A 21,769-nucleotide genomic window follows, 5' to 3' on the forward strand; every position below is an offset into this window, starting at 1 on the left:
TTGCATAATGGGTAACATAATTTAGGTATCAAATCTGAGTATTTTCTTCAACAAATCTGGGTATTTGTTCTTCATATTTTAATTTTAGTATTTGATTTAATACATTTTTAATTGAAATTAAAATCAAAAACATATTAGAAACTATTTGTATGATGTTTATGAGTTATTAATTGTGATTTTTTATCTTAAAATTGGATGGCAATGCGCGAGATCTACATCTGCGGTGGATGAGAAGTCGGGTCAAATTCGGGTCACTTGCTAGAGGTTGAAGAAAAACTTTTTTTTTTTCCAGTTGTTGCGCGTAACATATTAATATATTACGAAACGAAATTTAATTACATAAACATTGCTGGCGTAGTGTTTAAGGTTGTGAGTTCAAGTCTTGTTTATGTCATATTTTTGTGGGTATTTTTTTTTTGTGTAACTATTTATTGTGAGATTATTTATTTGACAAAAATTTTTAAAAAATAATAATTGGACTAACAATTAATTATAAATTTGAATTTTAAATTAACAAGACTAAAATGTTTGACTATCGAAATTTAAAAGTTTAATCAATTGTTAGTCAGTGTAGGTAATATATTAAATGGTCTGAATCATCAATGAAAAAATTTGATTTTTGTTTTATTGTAGTATAGTTATTTTAGTCTATGCATTGCTTCAAACAAAAAAGTTTATTCTACGCATAAAGGGTCTGTTTGGTAAAAATAAGCTATAAGCTAGCTGATAGCTGATAAGCTAGCTGATAGCTGATAAGCTAGCTGATAGCTGAAAAGCTAGCTTATAGCTGATAGCTGAAAAGCTAGCTTATTGAAATTAAAGTGTTTGGTAAAATTAGCTTTTAAAGTGGTTATTAAATATAAAATTACATAATTGATAGTGGGTAGTTTATTTTTTAGAGTGAGTAGTTATTAAATTAAAGGGTAAAAATGGAATAAAGTGTAAAAAGCTATAAGCTATAAGCTCAAATGCTACTTGAAATAGCATCTGAAAAAAAGCTATAAGCTAGTACAAAAAGCTTGTTACCAAACACCTCTAATTTTTTGAAACAAGCTTATAAGCTCATATAATAAGCTATAAGCTAGCTTATTTGTGTTACCAAACAGAGCCAAAATTAGAAAATAAAAAACAAAAACCAAAAAATTATATATATATTTTTTTTACAATAATCAATAAATTTTAAAAATTCGGACTGCTTATGATATCTCGCAATTATCAAAATTTAATTTAATTAAGAGTGAAGATTCATTTTGATCCAGCACAAATTTCAGACGGATCAATTTAGTCTCTAACATTTTCATACTAGGGATAAATTAGTTTTTTATTTGTTATAACCAAGAGACTAGTTTGTCGCTGATATAAAAATGTTAGAGACTAATTTAAGTTTTATTTTTATTTTTATTTTTTAAATATTTTTTAAAAAAAACATTGTTAGATATTGAATTGTTTCATACAAATTTTGTGAGAGATCAAATTGAGTCACCACTCTTTAATTAATTAGGGTATATTTTTAAATTCAAATCAAGCAATTAATTTGTTTTGCAACTTTCTAAGTCTGCCTATTAATTTCCAATTTCCAATTTGTTTTGTAACCACTAGGCCACCAATGTTTGTGTGCTTTAATTTCGTTTCGTAATATATACATATGTTACGCGCAACAACAGAAAAAAAAAACTTCATCTTCAACCTCCAGCAAGTGACCCAAATTTGACCTGATTTCTCATCTGCCGCAGATGTAGAACTTAATCTCTCCAACCCACCTCTTAGAAAAATTTAAATGGGTCCCACAAATAACTCCACATCTCATCAATAACTTTACACCTTTATAAATGAGTGCCACAAATTCTCTTAGGTACTATGAGAGAGAGTGCTTATTTGAGAAGTGGTACTTATTTGGTACTAAAATGTGTTGTGCTCCAATGGTAGTACCTAATAAGTATCATGAGTACCTAATAGGTACTACACCATTGAAGATGATCTTAGAGTTCAATTATGATCCAAAGTTTAGAAAAAGGGTAAAAAGCTAATCTTAGACTAAAAAAAGTTACAACATGTCAAAATAGAAAATGTGTGCCGAAATTCAGTGATTAGTAAGCGAATAAGGGAAGCTCCAATTCCAAAGCTAAGACTAGACAAAGATCTTATGCCAAGATCACCTTCTTCCAAGTCAAAATGATCAATTTCTTTTGAATTTTCTCGAACGATTCGTCATAATTTTTCTCGAACTATTCGTCCTAAAAAAAAACTCAATAATCACACGAGTTTAATATCTTGATTATACAATATTTTATTCTTTTTACAATACCATCTTGTTGATAAAAAAACTAAATTATTACGAAATTTCTGTATTGATTAAATACACATCAATTATATTGTGCAAAGATATTTTTGCATTACATTACGATTAATTACTAAATTTTTAAATTGAATTAAACGTAAAATATTATTATTAGTCAATATACACAACTACACCCAACTAAACCCCTCAAAGAAAGGAACACACACTATCAAATGAGAAGGATGTAGAGGAGGATGATAATGGTTTATGACTAATGAGATTGAGCTTTAGGAAATCAAATACTAGATTTTACTACTATGAAATCATACCCATTTTTTGAAAATACAAAGTACTCTAATATAAGCTTTATTCTTACAACAAGTAAACATGAATACATACACACCAACAAATGTGTATGTATGTACACAAATACACATATAAGTTCAATAATTAATTAGGAACGCGAAAGTAAATTGGAATAGGATTGTGTTTGTTTGGAGGTGAATCCCAAACCGAAAACACACTAGTTGAGTTCAACCATTTGTGTGTCATTTCTGGATAGTGACGATCAATCACATCTTTCAAGCTTTCAGTTGTATTCACCCATTCCAACCCTTTTTTGGTGTATGTCTCCTCATTGTAGTTGCTTGTGAAAAATCTATCAGCTTCTAATCTCCTGCAAAGTGCAATATATTTCAATAACATATCAAATGACACCCGTTAAAATTAACGGTTTATGAATTTTTATTAAATACCGTTAATCTTTATGAGACTCAATAACATATCAAATGATTTTCAATGTTTTTAATTTTTTTTTTATGAATGATCTATATAATATAAACTTTCAATCCAACGGTAGTTTTTGTAAAATTCGTATTCGTTATAATAAAATCGGCAACTTGTGCAACATGCATCATATCATGCACTTGTGCATGTTAGCCAAAACCTTATATAATATATAATGAGGTACGTATAAGCATCAATCTAATAAAATAAAATTTTATTATTGTTTTTACCTAGATGCCATGAGAAGGAATATTGTAAAAGCTGTCTCACTAATTGCAAAACCTTTTATTTTCTTCTCTGCCATGAGACCTACTAATACATCAAGCTCCTCAACATCATCACCATATACCTCTTCCAATACTTCAATTACTTCCGTATCATCTGTCAAATCTTCCCATTTAGAGATAGGTATCATCAGTAGTCCTCTCCTGAATTGGTTATATCTTGCAACATTTCTCTCTCTATCCCTGTAAACTGTATAATTTATTAAATGAAATTACAATGTCAGGATACTGGTAGTGAAAAAAAAAAAAAAAACTCGAAATCAAAAGTTATGGCTCCATTGTCATACTTTCAAGAGCAGCTAAGTCCACATGCTCATATCTTTCTGTGCCATCTATGTTATGTGGTACAAGGTCTCTAAGCCATGATGGATAGTTCCAAAGTTCTAAGGCTCCACAAGCTTGGTGACCCATTGATACCAATTGTTTTGCAACTCCTATCTCCAACAAAGTCTTTTCTCCTTTTAGTCCAATCAAATCATTCATAGGAATCCTATACAATACCAACCAAAAGTAAGAAAAAATTTAAAAAGTTTTGAGATTTGCACATATTCTTTGATTAATGGTGCAATAAACGATATATATGACATACTCTTTGATTAATGGGGGAGACTTGTTTTGTCCTGGAGAGGCAGATATATCTCTCAAATGTAGAGAATCAGGTAAAAGTGGATGCATTCTATAGACACTAGCAAATTCTTCGGTTAAAGAGTATGGAACACCATGATTTTCTGATTTCTTCATGCCCACAAATCCACCCAAGATGGCATTTCCAACATGTCCAAATGTGTCCTTGAATTTCTTTCCCAATAAACCATACCTAAAATAAAATTGTATTCTTTATCTCCATGACATATAAAATGAAATGAACCATACCAAATACTAATTTTATTTTATTTTGATTTGAGATATATAGTAACAACCAATCCAATAAATTTGGAGCAAAAATTTCTTATAAAAAACAAACCCTAAACATTATTTTGAATAATAATTAATATATTACTAAACTAAAATTATAAATGTCCAAGACAATAGTATTTTTTTTTTGAAAATTCGGTATTCGACCATATGACCGACTAAAAATAATATTTATAACAACAAGTGCTAGCTCTTACCAATTGGCGTGCATGCCTGCAAGCAAAGTGTCAGTTTTAAGGAGCTCAACAGTCCAATCTATAGTATGAATCTTTGCAATCACAGCTGAAGTCACCAATCTAGCATGACGATAAAGATCTTCATCTTCCAACTCCGGATAATGTTTCTAATAAAATACAATATTACACATATATAAATCAAATTTCCTTTGTTTGGTCTCTCTTTAATTTTTTTTTCTCTTGAAAATGTAACACATGCACAAGTGTGTGTGACATATGTTTTAGATTTCAAATGTATATACTAGTACACATACCTTGAGGGTATCACAAACAGCATTGTGATCTTGAACAAAAAGGGTTTGTAAAGTTGTGACACCAACCCAACTATTGCGAATGTCACCAGATATTGTTGTTCCATCTTTGTTATGGAGAAGGTGACCTTCTTTTGATATTTTGATCTTTCCATCTTTAAAAGTTCTCACTTTATTCAAAACTTCTTCGTTGCTTCCATATATCACACTTCCATCCCTTTTAGTTGATCAAATATGAAAAGTTACATAAAATTAATAGTTGTACGTACTAACTCATTTAAATGTATTAATTTATCCTAGAATTAACATAACTTGACCCAAAAGTAATATTAACACATGTTAATATAAGTATTCTTACCACCAAGGTGTACGAATGTTTGAATGTCCAGTTTTGATCTCATAGAAGCCAGTGGGAATTTCCTTCGTTTTGAGGAACTTGAAAGATTTTAGTGGACATTGACTTGCAACTTCTCTTGGTGCAGTGAGTTCAATCTATATATAATATATAAACTAGTGTGAGACACTATACGAGAAATTTTTACATTTTTTAACTTACAATAGAGTCAATGAGAATCGAACTTAAAATCTCATGCATTTTACTCAAACTTTTAATTAATAAACCAAACATAGGGATTTACATAATATACACATTAAAATAAGGTTTAAATGTATAATAGTTTTAAAATAAAAACAAAATATAGTATTGATAATAGCTATAGTTAAAAAAAAATAAAAATAAAAAAGTAAATATTAATGATGAAACTTTCACACCTGCTTAGTGTCTTCCATATGATCGATCCAATCATGTATCATAAATTGAATCCAAGATGCTGCTATTACATTAAATTGTTTCCCTGTGTCCTTGTATGTTCTCCTCTCCAAAAGTTTTGTAGCCACCACCATTGGATCTGGCTTCAACAACTGCACAAGAAAGAAAAAAAAAACACTAAATACCTTCTCATCACTATTGTAAGCAAAGTAATTCATGTTTATTTATTTTTATTTGGATTTTTATCTACTCTTTTAAAAATGTATTTTTCTACTCTTTATTTTTATGTTTTTGTATGGACCTCTAAAAAATAATTTAAAGGTGGACTCTTACTATTTTAAATAAAAAAAGATATAATACTTTATTAAAAATGTGTACTAAAAATAGTAAGGTTCATCTTGGAACTTGGTTTATATTAGATGCTCATTTATTTTAACATATTTATTTATTTCTTGTTCAAAAAAACATATTTATTTATTTTAATATATTTATTAGGATGTTGTAAATGATAGGTAGTCGGTGAGTTGTGAGTATCCAAATTGGGATGTCATTGTTGACATGTGATATTTTTGTACTCAAATTTTGCTTACCAAAAGGAATTTAAAATTTATTTTTTTTGTATGTTTAAATTTTAATCTCTAATTAAAAATTCTAAAAAAATCAATCATGTAATTTTGAATCTGTACCTTGTTCTTCTGATCAACCGGGAGAATATTTCTTCCAAAGAAAGACCCATGACTTCCAGCACCATCATTAAAGGGATCATTATATTTTCCATTAGGTGTTCTATATGGAAAATCAATAGGGTTGGACCTAATCCCCACAGGTGTTGTACCAACATTGATGAGGTTGTACTCTTGGTGAAGATGTCTCCTAATGGCCAAGTAAATTAGGCCTAAGAAAACTGGTAAACGATGCCATATTCCCAATTTGTCAATGGAGTGTACAATCTGTACTTATCATAAAAAAAAAAAAATCATGTAGTTAGAGGCTATGAGAATAATAAAGTAAATTTAATTAGTTATACATGTAGCATTGACCGAGATTTCCAGATTTCCTGATATAACTACATGATGAATTTATAGTTTCTATTATAGCGTCAAACTGTGTGAAAAATTTACTTTAGTGAATCTATATTCGAGAGTCTGAGTCTCTATGGTCATAGAAAACATAATCTCGACTTAGATAAAGATAAAATAAATTTGTATTTTTATGATTTTACGATTGAATTTGCTTTAAAATAGGAATCATCTGATCATCACTAAGAGGTTATGAGAATTCAATTTCACAACAACAATAATGTATGATATTGTTAAAGGAAGAATAATATAGTTGATTTGATGAAAAGAGTATTTTTACAAGGAAGAGAAAAGCATCTATGATAGACATTTTGGCCACTGCTTCATGGAAATCTTTATGAATGGAATGTTGCATAACTCTTGTAACAAGATCTCTAATGGGATCAATTACTATAGACCACATGGTTTTGTTTGATACAAGATTAATTTTTCTGAAATATTTGTGTTTGCGTGTGTCATTCAGATAAAAAACTTTAGGGTATTTATAAGCACAAAAGGGAGAGGAGTGAGAAGTTTTTTTTGGTCTCTCAATTTTGGTTCTTGCAGCTAAGGTGGACATTTTCTTGAATAACTCAATAGTAGAGAAATAAAAAAATAAAAATAGAAGAGTAAAGAATGAAATTGTAGTAAGTGCGGTTAATTAAAAAAATTCATATTAAGGGTACTATGTTTGGTCTAGTGGTGAGCGGTTTGGGTAGTACGTTATAGGTTATGTGTTCGATTCTCACTCATTGTAAACAAAAAAAAACATTCATATTAAAAAAAATATTTTTAGAAAAATACTAAACAATGTCCCGGGCACTAGTTAAGCACACTAATATGGAAGTTTTACATTGAAATTTGTACATTTAATACATTAAAAACATAAAAAACCATCTTTACTGCATTAACTTTATCTTTTAGTTTCATTTTTAGTATGTTTAATTAGTGTCCATGAGCTCTATTTAGCATTACCCATATTTTTATAGGGTTCCGCTAACATGTGCCTTAAGGGCGCATTTTAAGGTTCAATTAATGAGCTAGTATCCTACTTAATGTGTTTCAAAAATAGTAATAATCAAGTTTTTTAATTAAAAGATATGATCCACAATATTTATTAATTATTTAAATCAATTACAAAGGCAAATTGTGATACTTACCGACCATCATCATGATTACACGCGCCTGACATTATATGGATCCTTAATAATCTATTTTTTTTGGAACGATTGTTAGTGCTATTTTGGGTTTTGAATTGCTAATATATTTTGGAATTTTAAAATACTTCTAATTAAATTTTTTGTTTTCAACATTAAAAAATAATTGACAAAAAAAAACTGCTTTTGAAACAAAATAATTTATCTGCGTGTGTAATCATAGGATGATAATTGGCAAGTATCACAATTTCTTTGAAATTGATTTAATTATTTAATAAATATTGTGGATCATATCTTTTAATTAATAAACTTGATTATTACTATTTTTGAAACACATTAAGTGGGACATATTAGCATTTGTCATTTTTAAAGTGTGCCCTTATGACACATATTAGCATTTGCCATTTTTATATAATAATGATTACATAAGTTTTAAGCCGACTTTATCAAAACTATGAGCTTAAGTAGTTAATAATTTTTTTCTAACACGGCTAAACTCTCTATATCGACTGGACGCTCTTCTCCAAAAAATCAGAAAAAAAATGGATAATATTATTATATTTGATTTTTTAACTAGTAATTTAGGGATACTAGTTAATACTCTCTCGGTCCTTTTTATAAGACACACTTTGAAAAAATCAGAAAATACATTGTATATAATTATTTTCATTTAATACTTTTATAAATTTAAATGTATTTTATATATACTCTTATTGAATTACTCTTGATTCAACTTACTTAATTATTTTTAATATTCTATCTGATAATAAATAAGGGCATAAGTGAAATTAAACATTTAAAATATTTAAAAATTGTTCATAATTTCTTATAAAAAAGACAAAAAAATTCATTTTTGTTTCTTATAAAATTGACCGAAATGAGTATTTTCTATGCCAAAACTATAAATTTTGAATTAATTATAATTTTACCGGTTTATAACAAAAAATATTGCCTAAAAAAACAACAAAAATATGCACCGTTTAAATTTACTATTAATCTAATATGTACCAGTTTTTTATGCGGTGCATTATGTATTCTTATGTTTTAAACATATATAGCATGCATATACAGCCATCTAAAAGTTTGAAATGCTTAATAAATCTTTCCACGTATCATTCATGAAGGTACCATGTGTAATATATTTTTGGCTTAACTATACATTTGGTCCTTTACGTTTATTTTAGGTTTCAATTTGGTCTCTTATGTTTAAAAAGTATCAATTTGATCCCTTACGTTTATTTTAGGTTTCAAGTTACTCATTTCCGTCAATTTTGTCACATGTGGCAGTCAATTTGCATACGTGGACTGACACGTGACACTTGGACACGCTGACACGTATACTGTTCAAACGGTGTTAGTGACAAAACTAACGGAAATGACTAACTTGAAACCTAAAATAAACGTAAGGGATCAAATTGATACTTTTTAAACGTAAGAGACCAAATTAAAACCTAAAATAAACGTAAGAGACCAAATGTATAGTTAAGCCTATATTTTTCATCAGTTAGTAAAATTACAAACAAATAAGATACCCGTGCTGTATTTGCAATTTCAATAAATTTTATAATCTTTGTTTAGATTAAAATCAAAATTATCTTGTTTTTTTCTTCTAATAATCTATATCTAGTTAGACTTTTACTTTTTAAAGTGAATAAGTAAAACTATTAAGATTTAAACTCTGATCCTACGTATTAGAGATAATGTTATTATAAACATAGTTATGCTCACGGGATCAAACTTATCCTCCTGTATAAAAATTTCGGATATAAATTCCCTACAGTCAAATAATGACTGCACTTAAATCTTAACAATTGATCAGATCAGTACATTTTTTTTTACGAAACAATACTTTTTTTTGTCAAGTAATCTAGTGGCTAGAAAATCGACCTTTAAAGGTGAATAAGTAGAGTGTCTCGAGTTTGAATCCGGACTCATGCACATATAGTGCAATGTCATTACTAACTGAGCTAAACTCACAGGAACAAATAAAATGGAGTGTCCCAGATTCGAACCCAGCAATACATTTTATAGTATTAAATCTATATCATTTTATTTCAATCTAAAAATACATAAGATATAAACTGACCGCATGACTATACCATTTCTTAATTAACTGCTTGAAATCCATATATATAATCCACATAAATTTCGTAGTCAACATTCATATATTCTAGGGTGGCTTTTGGAGTGCACATGTAGTTAAATTTATGTTCCCCATTAAGAAAATGCTCTTTCCTTTTATAACTGATTTAAGAGTTTTAAACTCAACATACTATATGAAGGGCAAGTGTTACTTTGAGAACTTAAATTTATCGTGTGATACGAATTAGACATTATAGTATTTTGTGAATGCAGACAGCGGTGGATCTTATCCCTTTTTTGGGGTACAAGAATCCGATATTAGGATAGCACACTAATTATTAAAACATAAAATTATATTATTTCCTCTGACCGTATTTAGAAGCAAAAATTTCCTTTTCAGATTCATTTAATAATCTATGTATCTGATTCATATTATAGATTAGATATATCAGTTATATTCAATGAATTTGAAAAGTGAATTTTTGCTTATAAATATGGTCAAAGAAAGCATGACACTATAGCTTATGCTTCTCTTTCTGTTATTAATTATTATATGAGTAATGCTAAACAATATCTTCATAACAATAGTTAAGAAAAGAAAAATAAAACAAGAACAAAATTTTTAAGTAAAAGAGAATTTTTTTTTTAAAAAAATAAATTAATGTGTTACTTTCAATATTATATTACTATTATTATTTTCTTAATTATTGTCCTGAAGATATTATTTAACTGAATGATAATGGTACTACTCAACTGAATGATAAAATTTTAATATTGCTACATTTGTCCTGAAGATATTATTTAACTGAATGATAATGGTACTACTCAACTGAATGATAAAATTTTAATATTGCTACATTTACAAGGTTGAATTCGGACTTAGAACATTCAGTTAAACTGAAAGAAACAACTTTAAATATAAATGAAAAGCTTCTTTCAACTTAACTAAAAGTTTTGAGTTGGAATTCATTTTTCAATTGTCTCAAATGGATTTGAATCATATTCGTTTCAAATCCAAAGTAAGTTTTTTTGAGTGAGTTAGTAACTCTTAAACTAAATGCAAATAAAAAAAGCAGTGGACATTTATCATCTAAACTCTGAAGTCCAACATTTGATCATTAATAAATTTTTTTTTGAAAGAACATTGGATCATTAATATAAAGGACAACATATGATTATTTTGAAAATCACAAATACACCAAAAACATGAATACATACACATAAATGTGTAGGTGTAAACACAAATACACCATAAAATTATTTAAAAAATTCAAATACAGCACATAAATAAGTTCAAAAACTAAAATGGATAATCAAGGGAAAATAATATATCTTAAGTAAAATCGATTAATGAGGAACACGAAAGTAAATTGGAATAGGGTTATGTTTGTTAGGGGCTGAGTCCCAAACAGAAAAAGCACTTGAAGAGTTCAACCACTTATGTGTCATTTCTGGATAGTGACGATCAATTACATCTTTTAAGCTTTCAGTTGTGTTCACCCATTCCAACCCCTTTTTAGTGTATGTCTCCTCATTGAAATTACTTGTGAAAAATCTATCACCCTCTAGCCTCCTGCAAGATGTGTGAAAGGTTAATCCAATTCATTATATGTATTTTATTTACTAAAACATTTCAAAAATTAGAATTTAATATTATACTCCGACAAATAAATAAGTTTTATATAAACAAAACATCAATCTTATTAGATTTTTGCATTTTACCATGTCATAATAAGTTATATCTTTGGTACTATATATAAAATAATTACATATGAACAAAAGGTAAATGGACAACAAATTGCTCCACTAAGAATTCATAATATAAAAATTATGCATGTTTTTTTGAAGAAGCTAAATTAGCCCACCCAAATTAATATCAGAGAGAATCGAACTCAGACCTCAAGAGGAGCACACTCTCAGGTCCCAAGCCAATACTAATGCACCAACCAAGTGAGTTAAAAAAAAATTATGCATGTTGAATGACTTCAATCATGTTTCACTATAATATATTAGTGCAATATTACTACTTATTAAAATGTACACACAAATTAATATCTACATGATAATTAATATATGATTATATATTTCTAATAGTATAGAAAAGGTATAAACTTCAATAAAATAAAATTTTAATTGTTTTTACCTAGATGCCATGAGAAGGAATATTGTAAAAGCTGTCTCACTAATTGCAAAGCCCTTTATCTTCTTCTCTGCCAAGAGACCTACTAGTACATCAAGTTCCTCAACATCATCACCATATACATCTTCCAATACTTTAATAACTTCCTTATCATTTGTAAGATCTTCCCATTTAGAGATAGGTATCAACAATAGTCCTCTCCTGAATTGGTTATACCTAGCTACACTCCTCTCTCTATCCCTGTAAACTGTACAATTAATTAGATTAAATTACAATGTAGTTCCATGTCATTTACACATAAAATAAGAATGTCTTAATATTTAAAATATTACTCAAAAGAATCTAATATATCTGGTCCTAATTATGGACTAGATACAATTAGATTTTCAATGAATCTAAAAAATAAATATTCTCTTATATTTAGGATTAGAGAGAATAGTTCATATATCTTACTTTCAAGAGCAGCTAAATCCACATGATCAGATCTTTCTGTTCCATCTAAGTTATGTGGTACAAGGTCTCTAAGCCATGATGGATAGTTCCAAAGTTCTAGGGCTCCACAAGCTTGGTGACCCATTGATACCAATTGCTTTGCAACTCCTATCTCCAACAAAGTCTTTTCTCCTTTTAGTCCAATTAAATCATTCATAGGAATCCTATATAATACCAAAAGAGAGATTTTTAAAAAATTTGCAAGTACAAATATTATATTTTATCAACAATAAATAAGTATATAATTTCTAATAACATACTCATACACCCCATAACTAATAGAGCAAAGATAATAATTAGTTATGGGATGTACAAGCTAGTATTTTTTTTTTCATACTCTTTGATTAATGGTGGAGACTTGTTTTGTCCTGGAGAGGCAGATATATCTCTCAAATGGAGGGAATCAGGAAGAAGTGGATGCATTCTATAGACAGTAGCAAATTCTTCGGTTAAAGAGTATGGAACACCATGATTTTCTGCTTTCTTCATGCCCACAAATCCACCCAAGATGGCATTTCCAACATGTCCAAATGTGTCCTTGAATTTCTTTCCCAATAATCCATACCTAAAAAAGTTATAACAAATATATTATATATGTAAGATAATTAAACATGAACAAAAGTTAAATAGATAACAAGTTACGTCACTAGATAATTATTCAATTTGATATATATAATAATTGCATCCGCATTCAGTGATGTGTTGTTACCAATTGGCTCGCATGCCCGCAAGCAAAGTGTCGGTTTTAAGAAGCTCCACAGTCCAATCTATGGTGTGAATCTTTGCAATCACAGCTGAAGTTACCAATCTAGCATGGCGATAAAGTTCTTCATCTTCCAAGTCATGATGTTGTTTCTAATAAAGTACAATATTAAAAATATGTTAGTTTTTTCCTTTATTAGGATTAAGTCTACTTTATTTACTTTTTTGTCGTTCATAGAAAAATATTTACATGAATAAAAGTAGTTATTAGAATTTTAAATTAAGTAATCTGTATAAATCATATAATTAAAAGGGAGAAATTAATGTCCTCATGAACTTAGCTCAATTGATAATTAGAACATTGCATTATATATGAAGAGGTCGAGATTCGAACTCTGGACATTCTACTTAAAAAGTGAGAAATTAATAAAAATATGTATATATAAATTTAAGAAAGGAAATAGTAATTAGCTAAGTTGATCAATTCATTTCAATGTATATAGTATATACCTTAAGAGCATCACAAACAGCATTGTGTTCTAGAACAAAAAGGGTCTGCAGAGTAGTGACACCAGCCCAACTATTGCGAATATCACCTGAAATTGCTGTACCATCCTCATTATGTAGAAGATGTCCTTCCTTTGATATTTTGATCTTTCCATCTTTAAAAGTTCTCACTTTGTTCAAAACTTCTTGATTGCTTCCATATATCACACTTCCATCCCTTTTATTATATGCACATAAATCAATTTAAAAGGTCTTAATAATTTGACAATATGTATATATAAGAAAAATAGTTAACAATATTTGATTCCAAAAATATGAAGGAAAAAAAAATTCAAATATCATAGAAGCCAGTTGGAATTTCCTTTGTCTTTAAGAACTTGAATGATAAATAGAAAGTTTTTTTTTTTTTTTTTTGCCGGTATTTAGCCATTAAACCGTCTAATCTAATTCAGATGTCAGTTCTGACATCAAATGATTTCAACCTCCTCTTTATTGCAGTTGAGGGAGAATCGAACTGTGACCCTTACTACCAAATTTAATGGCAATTACTACTCGACCAACTAATAATCGGTTAAATAGAAAGATTCTTACCACCAAGGTGTACGGATGTTTGCATGTCCAGTCTTAATATCATAGAAGCCAGTGGGAATTTCCTTTGTCTTTAGGAACTTGAATGATTTTAGAGGACATTGACTTGCAACTTCTCGTGGTGCCGTGAGTTCAACCTATATGCAACATAATAACATTTATTTCTAATATGTTCATCTTTTTTATATAAATTTTTTAAATTGTTCTTGAACATTAATAATAACTCAAACAATAATATGTTAGTTATACATGTTTTTTCAATAAATTTATCACTCCTATTTTGGACCAAAATTGACTTTTGACTTATGTAAGTTGTAAATAAATGATTAAAAAACCAAAGATGTAACGTGTAAAATTGGGACACTAACATTTTTTTTAGTAAAAATTGAGCCACTTATAATATTATATTGAATATTCAAATCTAGCTACTTGAATATTTTAATATTCATATCTACAGACTACATCAATATCTTTTATTGTTGAAGGAATCTACATCAATCTTATATAGAAATGATTATGAAAGTAAATATCTTAATCTAATATCATATAAAACAATTTCTATGATTGAGGTTGTTAACAAAAGACGAGTATATAAATAGAAAAGACAAAGGAGGCTAAGCTAGACTAATTATATAGTGGTCATTAATAAAAATAATTGATGTATAATATACATCAGATACATCAATTATATCAATTATTTAATGAAGTTAAAAAGTTAAATGTTTTTTTTTATAGAAAGTACAAGAGATAATAGTATAATTTTTAGTCTATGAAACCAATTCATACCTGATTGGTGTCTTCCAAATGATCTATCCAATCATGTATCATAAATTGAATCCAAGATGCTGCAATTACATTAAATTGCTTCCCAGTGTCCTTGTATGTTTTTCTCTCCAGAAGTTTGGTGGCTACCACCAACGGATCCGGCTTCAACAACTGCACACAATATTTAACTATATATTGAGATTTGCTTACTCTGTGACACTTTATAAGGAAAATTATATTTTTTAGATTTATTGTATATTTAATGTGTTTGGTCGATATTATAGACCAGATCGATGCATTATATATAATGAATATAAAAAGTATAATTTTGAATATAAAAAAAAAAAAGGGATATAAACCTTATTTTTCTGATCCACAGGGAGAATGTTTCTTCCAAAGAAAGATCCTTGACTTCCAGCACCATCATTAAAAGGATCATTATATCTTCCATCAGCTGTTCTATATGGATAATCTGTAGGGTTTGACCTTACTCCTACAGGTGTTGTCCCAACATTTATGAGATTGTACTCTTGATGAAGATGTCTTCTAATGGCCAAGTAAATTAGGCCCAAGAAAACTGGCAAACGATGCCATATTCCTAACTTGTCAATGGAGTGTACAATCTATACATGCCATGCAAAAAAAAAAAAAAAAAATCCAACAAAAGAAAATATAATTAGTGGTCATCATGAGCATATAATAAAGTAAATATAACTAGTGGCCTTTTCGAGCAGATGATTTTTGTAAGATCTCTGCAACCCTTCATAAAAAGTGAATAGAGTGTTTTTTCAATGATGCTGAGATGTACAAATCAATAAACTATTTCAATTTATAAAAAACAAAGACTAGATATGTAATTAGTTTTTTTTCTTCTTCTTCTTAAAAGGCTAAAAGAGTACAAAGTGACATCTAAAGCATCTCAACTATATTGAAAACCCGATGAAGCCACCTATGACTGAGCGGCGGAGTGTCGACAGCCTAGCAGAGCAAGGTTGATTAAAATCGTGCAACCGTCTAAATATGTAATTAGTTAATAGTTTGTTATCAAAATGAAATGATGAGTAAGATAAAGATGAAATGACTCGTTTTGTGACTTTACTAAATAGACTTTAAAATATGAACCATCTGATTTTTTATCAATAAAATTTGTTTACAAATCCAATTTCACAACAACAATTATGAATGAATAAACAACAAGAATATATATATAATTTCACAACAACAATTTGAATAAACAACAAGAAGAATATATATATATATATATATATATTGTTTTGATGAAGAAGATTTGTACGTACAAAGAAGAGAAAAGCATCAATGATGGACATTTTGGCAACTGCATCATGGAAATCTTTATGAATGGAATGATGCAAAACTCTTGAAATAAGAGTTTTAATTGGATCCGTTACTATAGACCACATGATTTTGCTTGATACAAAGACTAAATTTGATGAAATGTGTGTGTTTGATATGAGAAAAACTATACGGTATTTATAAACCAAGAATGAGAGTTGACAAGTTTGTCTCTTTCAATTTGGGTCTCCTCTATATGGCAGCTAAGAGGGTGGCCTTTATTTTATTATAATTAATTAATACTAGTATTCAATTAATAAATCGTACTAGAGTAATTGAAAATGATCACTAGTATATCTTGTCTTGAATAATTCAACGGTAGAAAAATTATTCCTATTTATACAACTACGAGAGGATAACAATGATTTATTTTTTTTTTGTAGTTTTTTTTTGGATATAAACATAGACGAAATAATAAGTTATTGAAAACTCACAAACTCAAAATGAATCGAATGATCGGGATTCGAACTTCGATCATTGCGTTCGACCATGCAATTTCGACATTTATGCCGGTCGAACTAAAATTTCTATATGATGATAATTTGTTTTTTTTTTTGTCAAGTAGTCTAGCGGCTAGAAAATTTACCTTAAAAGTGAATAAGTGAAGTGTTCTGAGTTCGAACTCGGGATCCTGTACATATAGTGTGATGTCCCTATCAACTGAGCTAAGCTCACATAGACTTATGATAATTTGTTTTATTGGCGGCTTTTGCTAATTTTTAACATGTGTTGATTTTATATATTTTTTAAAATGTTGCTACTTTCCAAATAAATAACTTTTCTTTATTGCAACTAGTCCTGCCGTGTAGAAACCAAGGTAAGAAAAATAGTGTTACGGATTTCATTTTCTATATGTATACAAGTTACTACCAAACAAAATAACTTTTTTTTTTTAATATTAATGAAATTTGGCAGATCAAGATGTTTAGCACGTGCCCATGTGTGTTTGAGGGTTCAAAAATTAATAAAATCAAGTGTGCTGGACGATAAAATGAGACTTTGAAATTATTTTGGAGGTGTCAATTAGGAAATTATGTACAAAGCCTTTGAATACTTTTGCATATTAGAAATTGAGTTGCAGATGATACATGAATGTGGGTGGGTTTGGGAGTTGCGAGGATATTTTCTTTATATAATAAAAAAATAGAAACGTAGTTAACAAAATATATAGAGGATACTCTATTAAAATTTCAGTAATTATTATTTGAAAGTAAAGGGTTATTTTAGAAATTTTAATATTTATTGTTCGATATATTTGGTCATTAGGTTTGCTGGACTAATATTAGTTCGTACTTCGTTCACGATGCGAGTTTAGTCGGACAAAGTTGCCCTAAAAAAGAGAGGAGATAATTGCTCATTTTTTAAAATAAGGTGATAAAAATTGCTTAAAACAAAATAAAAGATCAAAATTACATATTTTGTAAAATATAAAGATCAAAACTGCATTTACAAAACTTGTATCCGCGACAGAGATGGAAGATTTGTACAAACATTCATGAAAAATCATATGGCTCAAGCGTCTCGTTTTATTGTTAGTCCCCAAATTTTTAATGACTGTTGTTCTTGTTTGAACCAATTATTATTAATGAAATGAATTAAACTTATTTGTATATATAAAAAAATAACTTTTTATTTTTTTTTATGTTTATAAATGTGATCGGAGATTTGCTTATTTAGGAATTGGTGGGTCTAACATTTAGTGAGATTTATTATATCTTGTGGACCCACCACCAAGCTTTTCAACTTGTTTTTCTCTATCGTAATTGAAGCTCTTAATTTTTTTTGAAAAATACTAAAACTTCTTATCTGTATTCATCACCTTAAAGACTAAAATAGGAAGATCAATGTCATGTTGAAAAATATATGACATGTGAGCGAAATTTCAATATTCTTCAAAAGAGATCAATATGACTTTTGCTATAGATGAGTAGTGAGCGACATTTCATTATGATTTTTGAATAGTAATAAAGTTCGATCCTTTTTATAAGAAATATTTTATTTTTTAAAATTCATTCAATAATTAATATAATTAATATATATATTATAGACTATGAAGCACCGATACTCCTCAGATTAGGCGTGTTCGTGTCAGACGCTATCGGTGTCTGACACCGACACTTATAATTACACTAAATTATGACATTTTTCCAAATTTTTATCGGCGTCGACGTGTCAGTGTCTGTGTCGTGTCCGGTGTCCGTGTCTGTGTCTGTGTTTCATAGATTATAGATCATATACATTCATTATTCGATGAATCTAAAAAGATAAAGTATCTCTTATAAAAGACCGAAGAGAGTATAGTATTGTACGAACAAAACATGATACTAATAAATGTGGAATATAATAATAACGTGTTTGATGCATATGATAATAATTTTTTTTGTCAAGTAGTCTAAGATTATAATTTTTATTTTTTTTTGTCAAGTAGTCTCGGTCCTTCATAATACATACAATACTCATATCATCAACTGAGGTATACTCATAGGCAAAACATTAATCATTTATAACATGTAACATACATGAATTCTCATTAACAATTTTTTTGGGTACATTTTTCTCATTAAATATTGTATTATATAAAAATATGAAAAATATTAAGGAAGTAATTGTATAAATCATTTTTTAGAATTTGTATTTTGACTTTTTAAATATTAAATTTCTTGCTTTAAGACACATATTATTAACATGACTTTAAAAATATTTTAAATTTTTTTTTAAAAAAATCTTGACAGTACATATTTTCATCAAACTTTTATAAATATCTCATCTAGTGAGGGCACTGGTATCAGTGTGTCGCATGTGGTGTATTTATATATTTCTTCATCGTTCTCAATCTATCTATATATAGTACAGTACTCTCTACATACATATACAGTCATCAAATTTATTATTTTTCTGAAAGGTCAGCCATCAAATTTGAAAGCCATATGTAAAAGTTTTTTCTTGAATATGTAACCAGTAAAAGACCAGTATGTTTATGGCTAGTGCTATTATGAATCATCTTTATAAGTGGTCTACTATGAATTAGTGCTTAAAATTTTAACGATTATCGACTATATTTTTAAAGATAAAAAATCATAACTCTCGTAGCTTTTACAGTAAACAATGACATGATTGAAATCAGTGCAATACAAGTATACATTTTTATTTTTCGTTGTTTTAGTCAAATCAATATCAAATAAATTATTATTTTAATCGTAAAAATGAGAATAATCATTAACTTATACTTTCAAACAGCGGTATATATCATCGTTGAAATTTTAAATATTTTCTAAAAATTGATCCACGATGAACCACTTGTAGGAGTCATCCATATTAGAATTACCGTGTTGATCAGGGACGGAGCGGTTAAGGGACTGGACCATAACCCTAAAACCTAGCTCCGCCACTAATGTGGGTGTTTATATCTGTAAAAAAATAATTTTTATATTTTGTTAATATGTAATATGTATATCGATATGATAAAATTTTAAAAATTAGTGATATTTTTTTATATGTCAAAATCTATTAAATATTGGCCTGGTGCCTATTAAAAATTCCGTTAAACATTTGCACCACACTCGTTCCAATTTATGACCTTATATTTACAGAAATCAATTCTTTTGTCTTAATATGATGATAAAAAGTTAAAATAAGAGAGAGAAAAGAAGTGAAAAGAGGAAAATATAATAAAAAATTTAAAAAATAAGAAAGGGAAAAAAAATAAAACATTAAATGTTAAAATGGAGACATTATTATCATGTTAATGTTAGTCTCTCTCTTTTGAATCAAGTTTAAAAAAGGAAGGAAATTGAACTCCCAAAGATTATCATTTCCTTATTTTGCAAGTGAACTTGTATTTTCAAGAGGAAAAATTTCTACATGGATGAAAGTAGGAATCCACATAACAATTTTTAGGGTTTGAAAGTGTAATCTAGTAGTAAAAAGTTGAGACGTTGAAGAAGTTTGAAAGGGAGGTCTAGGGTGCTCTACTAACATTTCCCATCTCCTATAACAATATACTACTAACAACTAGCATTTTGAAAAAAAAAGTTTTTTATGTCGAACACCATATTTATATATAAGGCTTAGATGAGGTGTTACTTTTTTTGATTAATTTTTTTTATCTCTTTTTATCACATCAAAAAATTGACACTGTTTTCTACAGTGTAAAAATAGGAAATTTATTTTTTTTACTTAAAATAATAGAAAAATCTTATCTCCCTCATGAGCATAATTTAGTTGGTAGGAATATTACATTATAAAGACTAGAGACGAAGTTCAAACTTACAATTTTCCACTTATTCACCTCTACGAGTTAGGGCCGGTCACAAGGAGGTGCATCCATTTGTTTGCATCGAGCTGGGCCTACCTCCAATTTCTGGGGGTCCTAATATTTTTTTTTTGGTTTTTCACCACCAGTTGAATTTGGTTCGGGGATCAGTTCTGGCATCAAGTACGATCGTAGTTGCGGGGATCGAACAAAAATAAACAACCAAAAATAAATATATAATTCCAAGTCTCATTTAACTTCTCCACCCACAATCCACTCTTACCTTCTTACCTTGTAATTGCTATTTTTATTTTTATTTAATTAGAACTCTATTTTAAATATTCGATCAGAAACTCTAAATATAGTACGCTATAGGTTCTGGGTTCGATCCCCAACTCATTGTAAACCAAAAAAGAAACTCTAAATATAGTTAGGGCTAATTCTGCCGGGAGTGGGTTACAAAATAAAAATTAGCCCTAACTATATTTAGAATTTACTGTTGGATTGAAAGTTTATATTATATAGATCATCCATAAATTTTTTAAAATTTTTTGAAAATCATTTGATATGTTATTGAGACACATCAAGATTAACGTTAATCTTGATGTGTCTCAATAACATATCAAATGATTTTCAATTTTTCTAAATTTTTCTATGGATGATCTATATGATATAAACTTTCAATTCAACGGTAGATTTTGTAAAATTCGTATTTGTTATAATGTTATTCATGTTCACCATGAATCACTTGATGAAGTCGTCCATATTAGAACGTAATAACATATTGGAAATGGAAATAGTGTAATCAAAGTCGTCAAAAGCATAAAAAATTATACTCCCTCTATGTTATGGCTTCAAGGACCAAACTTAACCAACTAACCACTCCTATGGGTAAATTAGGAAAATTAGCAAACGAGGAGCATATATAGAATTGATTTTGCCAGAGGCAAAAGCTACAAAAGGCAACTTCATCTAGAATTGATTTTGGAATGGAGAATCGCGTTCTTAATTAATTGCCAAACATCTTCCCACACCACAAAATCACGTTTGCTTTTCCAAACGCACGTCCATGGCTGCTAAATGCTGAACCAAACAGATACTATAGTATAGTATGCGATATCAGGCTACTCTCTCTGACCTGTCAATACCTACGA

At 28.7% G+C, this 21,769-nt stretch overlaps 2 protein-coding genes across 2 annotated transcripts; both read right to left on the reverse strand.

The window, feature by feature from the left end:
- Positions 1–2,564: 2,564 nt before the first annotated feature.
- Positions 2,565–7,020, reverse strand: LOC123906527 (alpha-dioxygenase 1-like). The gene is made up of 10 exons (XM_045956452.1): positions 6,879–7,020; positions 6,206–6,469; positions 5,522–5,671; positions 5,109–5,242; positions 4,754–4,967; positions 4,461–4,606; positions 3,938–4,165; positions 3,636–3,838; positions 3,295–3,538; positions 2,565–2,954 (listed from the first exon to the last, which is right to left on the reverse strand). The coding sequence occupies exons 1-10, from the start codon at positions 6,999–7,001 to the stop codon at positions 2,729–2,731; spliced, it is 1,932 nt and encodes a 643-aa protein (XP_045812408.1). The 5' UTR covers positions 7,002–7,020; the 3' UTR covers positions 2,565–2,728.
- Positions 7,021–10,968: 3,948 nt separating this feature from the next.
- Positions 10,969–16,672, reverse strand: LOC123906526 (alpha-dioxygenase 1-like). The gene is made up of 10 exons (XM_045956451.1): positions 16,309–16,672; positions 15,370–15,633; positions 15,032–15,181; positions 14,249–14,382; positions 13,661–13,874; positions 13,158–13,303; positions 12,786–13,013; positions 12,410–12,612; positions 11,960–12,203; positions 10,969–11,389 (listed from the first exon to the last, which is right to left on the reverse strand). The coding sequence occupies exons 1-10, from the start codon at positions 16,429–16,431 to the stop codon at positions 11,164–11,166; spliced, it is 1,932 nt and encodes a 643-aa protein (XP_045812407.1). The 5' UTR covers positions 16,432–16,672; the 3' UTR covers positions 10,969–11,163.
- Between the last annotated feature and the right edge of the window lie 5,097 nt (positions 16,673–21,769).

The sequence above is a fragment of the Trifolium pratense genome, linkage group LG2, assembly GCF_020283565.1.
Source record: "Trifolium pratense cultivar HEN17-A07 linkage group LG2, ARS_RC_1.1, whole genome shotgun sequence".
NCBI classification, from domain to species: Eukaryota; Viridiplantae; Streptophyta; class Magnoliopsida; order Fabales; family Fabaceae; genus Trifolium; species Trifolium pratense.